This window comes from Piliocolobus tephrosceles, chromosome 2, assembly GCF_002776525.5.
Source record: "Piliocolobus tephrosceles isolate RC106 chromosome 2, ASM277652v3, whole genome shotgun sequence".
Taxonomy (NCBI): domain Eukaryota; kingdom Metazoa; phylum Chordata; class Mammalia; order Primates; family Cercopithecidae; genus Piliocolobus; species Piliocolobus tephrosceles.
In genome coordinates, this window is record NC_045435.1 from 84,740,426 (window position 1) to 84,746,887 (window position 6,462).

At 43.9% G+C, this 6,462-nt stretch overlaps 1 protein-coding gene across 1 annotated transcript; it reads right to left on the reverse strand.

Moving 5' to 3' along the window:
- Positions 1 to 4,084: 4,084 nt before the first annotated feature.
- On the reverse strand, positions 4,085 to 5,594 carry IQCF2 (IQ motif containing F2). The gene is made up of 3 exons (XM_023195572.2): positions 5,525 to 5,594; positions 5,259 to 5,351; positions 4,085 to 4,519 (listed from the first exon to the last, which is right to left on the reverse strand). Exons 1-3 carry the CDS (start codon positions 5,540 to 5,542, stop codon positions 4,139 to 4,141), a joined length of 492 nt encoding a protein of 163 aa, XP_023051340.1. The 5' UTR covers positions 5,543 to 5,594; the 3' UTR covers positions 4,085 to 4,138.
- Between the last annotated feature and the right edge of the window lie 868 nt (positions 5,595 to 6,462).

A 6,462-nucleotide genomic window follows, 5' to 3' on the forward strand; every position in this document is an offset into this window, starting at 1 on the left:
TTCAAATACACACACACACACACACAGAGGGAGAGAGAGAGGAGAGAGAGAGAGAAAGAGAGAGAGATCCACATCTTTCATTTTAGAATTTTTTCACAAGACAGTAACACAAGCTCACTGGTTTATAAAAGACAGTTGGATCTAAATTACATTTCGGACAAAATAGGAACCTACTCATATGGCTTAACTTTGTTTTCCCTATAGGTATTCTAATGAAGCCAGTGAACTAAAATTTTGGGGAAAGCAGTTTCCATGGCAGATTGATTTTTAAAAGCTTCTTTCACCCCTACCTTCTTTTTGTCCTTTTTAAATTTCAAAGTTTAGGGTTAAATTTTCCATGTTTACATTTTAGCTAAGACTGGCTGAATTGTATAAGGAAAACAAAATCTCCAAGTAGTCTTGAACTAGTAACAAATCTATCTTTTGTTTGCTGGTCTGGTTTCCTGATTAGCATATGCAGGAGGGGAAAGATTTCAGCAATTTTTTTCCAGCTTTTTCTCTTTGGCCTCTCTGTGGCTGAAAAAGTAAAACTTTTATACTGGACAGAGATGCCTTATAGCATGGCTGTGAACTCAAGATTTTGACCCGTTTAATGTGAGAGCCTAACTTTTATGAATATTTATCTAGTACCTTTTCCTTCAGCTTACTAATTTTTCAATTAAGCATTCCATTGCCATATGCAATTATTAGTCAGGCAAACCTAAATTCACAGTTTTTTTTTTTTTTTTTTTTAATGGAGTCTTACTCTGTTGCCCAGGCTGGAGTGCAGTGGTGTGATCTTGGCTCACTGCAACCTCCACCTCCTGGGTTCAAGTGATTCTCCTGTTTCAGCCTCACAAGTAGCTGGGATTACAGGCGCCTGCTACCACTCCCAGCTAATTTTTGTATTTTTAGTAGAGACGGAGTATTGCCATGTTGGCCTGGCTGGTCTCAAACTCCTGACCTCAGGTGATCTGCCCACCTTGGCCTCTCAAAGTGCTGGGATTACAGGCATGAGCCACCATGCCCGGCCCTAAATTTATAGTTCTAAAAGGGTCTAAGTTTTGGTTACTATGAAGCTGTTATAATTTGTAAAGCCATTAATTTGAAAGTCCTTTAAGGCTTAAAAAAAATCTTGACCAGAATGCCATAAGGAGTAGGTTTTATCTCAACACCAGTAGAAAAGTCAGCAGATTCAAAGTAGGTAGAATAAAACAGACCGAGAACTTAGAAGATTCTACATGTTAACTTTACAATTGCAGGTTTTTAGAATATTGATCATTTCAGTTCTGAATTTTTCCTGATTTAATTTTGCTCATCAGGTGCCAGGTGTGGTGGCTCCTGCCTGTAATTCTAGCACTTTGGGAGGCTGAGGCAGGAGGATCACTTGAGGCCAGGAGTTCGAGAGCAGCCTGGCCAACATGGTGAAACCCCATCTCTACAAAAATACAAAAATTAGCTGAGTGCAGTGGCACTTGCCTGTAGTCCCAGCTACTTGGGAGGTTGAGGGGGTAGGATCACTTGAGCCCAAGAGGCAGAGGTTGCAGTGAGCTGAGATGGTGCCACAGCACTCCAGCCTGGGTGACAGAGCAAAACTGTCTCAAAAATAAAAAGTATAAATAAAAATCAATAATTTTGCTCATCAATTTTTAAATGTTCACAAGAGTGGGCTGTAGTATGCAGCCAGCTGGAGTCCCAGAAAACCTGGTATGCCTTATTGTTTGAGAATTCCACTCTGTTTCTTATTAATCTCTCAAGAACAAAGAAAATTCTATAAATCCTGTTAGGGAACTTCAGGAGTTTAGGCTGGTGCTTTAGATGGTGGTGACTGTCCTAGTGGCTTTTAATTAGCCATCCTGCACCCACCATCCAGAATATTTGTGTTTGCTTTCATAAGATTTTCAGAAACAAGAGAAAAGAGTCAAACCAAATCAAAAGAAACCAGTATAAGAGTGTTTGTGGCCGGGCGCGGTGGCTCACGCCTGTAGTCCCAGCACTTTGGGAGGCCGAGGTGGGTGGATCACGAGATCAGGAGATCGAGACCATCCTGGCTAACATGGTGAAACCCCGTCTCTACTAAAAATACAAAAAATTTGCCGGGCGTGGTGGTGGGCGCCTGTAGTCCCAGCAACTCGGGAGGCTGAGGCAGGAGAATGGTGTGAACCCAGGAGGCAGAGCTTGCAGTGAGCCGAGATCATGCCACTGCACTCCAGTCTAGGTGACAGAGTGAGACTCTGCCTCAAAAGAAAAAAAGAGTGTTTGCAAAAATTGTAACCTATGCATGTCGGTCAAAATATTAAATGAGCTCCACAAACCGGAAAAAACATGCCTCACAGGCTGAATGTAAATTCTGTAGAAACCAAGAGTACTCAATTCAGAAAGACACACAGCTTTATACAAGAAAGAACTTACCAGAAAAGGCAAAAAGTCTTTTTATCATCCAAGGAGAGATGTATGGTCCTTTATTAAGGCTGCATAATACAAACCAGATCCCAAATAATATAAAATAATACTACAAAGAGGGAGGCTCAGCCTGAGAGAAGACTCACCAGGGAAGAAAAGGCAAACCTTGGAAGCAGAGAGCTCAAAGGGCTCAAGTGGGTCCTGCACACCACTTCTAAGAATTGCCAATCCCTTCCAATAGTGTTATTTTTCAGGTTTCATTTCTGACACCATTTATTCCAACTGAAATAACAAACATTTGGAGAGGAGGTGGTGTAAATTATTCAACTCAGAAAATATAAATGCAAACATACTAGGGAAATGTATTGGGAAATTAGTCCAGTTGAGATATGTGATCATGAACATACATGAAGACCATGCCTCATGGTTGTTGGTTTTGTCCCAGCCATGTTCCCTTATTCTGTAGGCATGGAACAGGGAGACGGTTGGCTTCATCTCATACATGTTTGCAGAATGAGAGTGGGCCAAGGGAGTGAGGTAGTGCAGGGGAGAGATGATAATTAACCATGGAATCTGCACTAGGTAAGGAAACATGCAACAGCATGTCAGGGGTAGTGTCTGTAAAAAAAGCGTGGTGTCAAACTGGAAGACCTTATCATATCTGAAGAAATATTAGGCTTATTGAAAAGATGAACTGAAAGAAGAGAATAATCAAAGAATGGAAAATTAGGAAAAGCAATTTAAACAATAGTACAATTATTGGTGATGATGAGGTCTAGAGCATCACTGTCCAATGATTATTTAAATTTAAATTCAATAAAATAAAAAATTCAACTCCTCAGTTGCACTAGGCAGATTTCAGGTGCACTACAACCATATGTGCCTAGTGGCTACTATACTGGCCAGCATAGAGAGAGATTTCCATCATCACAGAAGTTCCATAGAATAACACTGTTTTGGTATGACTGTGGGAGTGAGTAGCTGAGGAGAAGAGCAGAAAAGGTTTATTTGTGGTTAGAATGGAGGAGATTGTAGGGTCATCTTGACCAATGATAAAATCACCAATAATTGAGATAAGAGTAGGGGTAGGGGTAATATCAGAGGGAGCCCTGTTTGTCACATGGCCCTTGGGGAGAGGAGAACTAGTGAGGAAATTATAGAGAAGAGATGAGCTTCTGTAAACTTCTGTTTTCCACTGGTCCTTAGGGTCGCCACCTAGTCATTAGCATGCCTAGCCCCAGCCCCACCTACCACTAAGGCCAGCCTCTTATCCTTCACCTGGGGCTGCACTGCATTGCGCCCAGGAGAATCAGCCAAATATTGCTATTCCATCTAGGTGCTTGTCAAAGAGGAAACTGAGGCATCCCAGACCCCAGCCGACCTTGATTCTCGGCTGACATAGCAGAGCCCAGTAGTCCATCCATGTATGCAGAGGTGCCCAGAATCTTCAGGAAGATGGAGCCCAATTGCCTCCCAGATCCCCCGGTGAGAAGAAAATAAGGTTGGGAATGGGAACTGGGACTTCTGGCTCTGTCATATATCAGGGCAGACTGGGGCTTCCTATGGCCATTGTCAGTCCCAAACAGGGTCCATGGACACATGGGGCAAACCTCACTGAAATTCTTTCCCAGGGAGAAGAGGAAGCAGCAAGGTCCAAGTCTCAAGAATCCCATTAGCTGGGGGAGCCCGTGAGACACACCAGACCAGGTTAGACCTTTAATAGGGACAGTAGACACAGTGCCCTTCTTGCCAGTCCTTAGGAGTTGATGATCTCAATGTGGAACTGCAGGTGAGTGGCTGTGACCACACAGTGGCCCCGGAGGAGAGCGCAGGTCTGGCAGTTGTGGCATTGCCAGTGGCCCTGGATGACGTAGATGGCGTTGAGCACCTGGCAGTATCGCCAGTGGACGCGCCACATACGGACCAAAGACTGGAGCTTGATCACTGCCCTCTCTCTGGTTGCGTAGGCGATCAGAGCTGCCTGCCGTTTCTTCTCCAGCACCCTGGACAGCGTCATCCGCCACCAGGACTGAATTATCCAGGCCCTGAGGGCTGCATGCAGCAGGGTCCTGCGCACCAGGGTGCCCCGCCACCAGGCCTGGATCTTTACAGCTGCTTTTGTTATTCTAAGTTTTGCCTAGGCAGAGACAAGAGAGATCACTCAGAAAACTTTCTGCCACTAACTTCTAGGATCTTCCTGGAAGGAGCCTGGATTTTCTCTCTCAACACACAGCCCTTCCTCAGAGTTCAGGGGAGTTAGCAGGACACTGACTAGGAGCCAGCAGACCTGGTGGTGACCTTCCTCTGCCACTGTGGACACATCATCTCAATCTCAGAGTCACAGAGTCCTTCTCCAGACTATCTCTGCAGTGCATGGATCAAGAGAAAAACCATTAGTAACTAGAAGGGTGCATTAGCGATGTGCAGGACCTTGTTAGCCACACTGGGTTTGGAAAGGCCTCATAACCTTCTGGTTGGTAATTCTCTGCTAATTCCAGCCCCAAACCACCACAGACTGATTTCTGTCTGCCATGACCATATTTCAATACTGTGGTAGGTTTTCAATACCCTGACCACATGTTCTACTTCAAGTCTTTCCATATTTTGAATAGTCTACTCTCTAATTCCAAGTTCTCACATTCTCACCTCTCAGCCTCATGCATTTCTTGATGGTTTTCATTCTTTCCAATCACTCTTAATGTCTCAGTCAGGCCCAGATCCAGACAGCCCAGGCTGAGAAGGGGATGGAGGAAAAATGAGCCAACATTGAGTTGACTCCTAATTAGACTCTGGATCCATAAGAGGCAAAGTCCCACACCTCATGATGTAGATATAAATGTTCTGGATTTCTCTTAACTACATGGAATTCTTCTCACCTTGACTTTGTGCTGTTTTTTCTTCTGCACTGTCTTCCATTCAATGCTTTCTTCGACATCCTCAATTATAATTAAAATTAAATTGCCTTTGGTCTGTCATCAGAATTAAATGGGAAATACATAAATGAGTTAAGACTGTTTCTCTCTATGGCTCTATACAAAGACAATTACTATTTTAACATCCTCTCTTTTCTCAAGTCCTGTAAAGCCCAGGGAGATACCCACCCACCCCTGGTCCACCTAATAGATCTGGCCATGTCTCTTACACAAAATTGAACCCTCATGGCCTGTCCTTAGATGGTTCATTAGCCCTGATTTCTCTGCTTCCCAAGGTCTGGCATGAGTAACATGAGTGAGGAGAGAGCTCTGAATTGACAATTGCATTGTGACATAGGGATTGGGGCATCTGCCACAGAGATGGGTCTCTGTCAGAAATAAACTCTAGGGGAACTTGTACTGTAGCAGGATGAGCTGCAGACAAAACCCCTCAGACACTGGTTTAAAGAAGGAAGAGGCTTTATTTGGCCGGGATCTTGGCAGACTTGTGTCTCAAGAACTGAGCTCCCCGAAGAAAGAGTTCCTGACCCTTTTAAGGGCTTTCAACTCTAAAGGGTCCACGTGAAAGAGTTTTGATAGATTGAGAGCACATGTGGTTAGAGTAGGGGGTTAATCTTTAAACCTCAGGCCTGGTCAGTGGCACTGGTTGGTTTTGCCACTGACTTCATTCCTGTTGTTCTTCAGCTTTTACTTCCTCCTTCTCTTCAGAGACAGGAGACAGTAAGAGAAATGGTCTCTCTCCTCAGTACCACCTGTCTACTTGCCTACTGTCAGAGATGTGTCAGAGCTGAGGGTGGAAAAATAGAGCACTTGAGTGCCATTCCATAGCAGGGCTCTCCTCATGTGAAGTCCATCCACAGTCCCTTGTCATTATCAGTGGCATGGCAAAGCAGGGAGGATCATGATGGTGCATTCCCATATCACTCTCCAGTGTCTGGTGAGATTTAGCACTTCCTGTCTTCCCTTGACTCAGTGCCTCACAATGCCTTGGGAAACTAGAAAAAGATACACCAGATGAATCCAGAAAGCAGTCAAATAAAGATCAAAACTTAATGACATAGAAAACAAAGATGGGTAGTGGAAAATAAATTTAAAAGAGTGTTCTGACAAGACTAGTTTTAAAGATACACAGTTCACCAACTCACCA

Coding starts and splice junctions, on each gene's coding strand:
- IQCF2 (XM_023195572.2), bottom strand. Junction 4,520..5,258: donor AAAAACAGCACAAAGTCAAG/GTGAGAAGAATT, acceptor GTCTCTGCCTAG/GCAAAACTTAGAATAACAAA.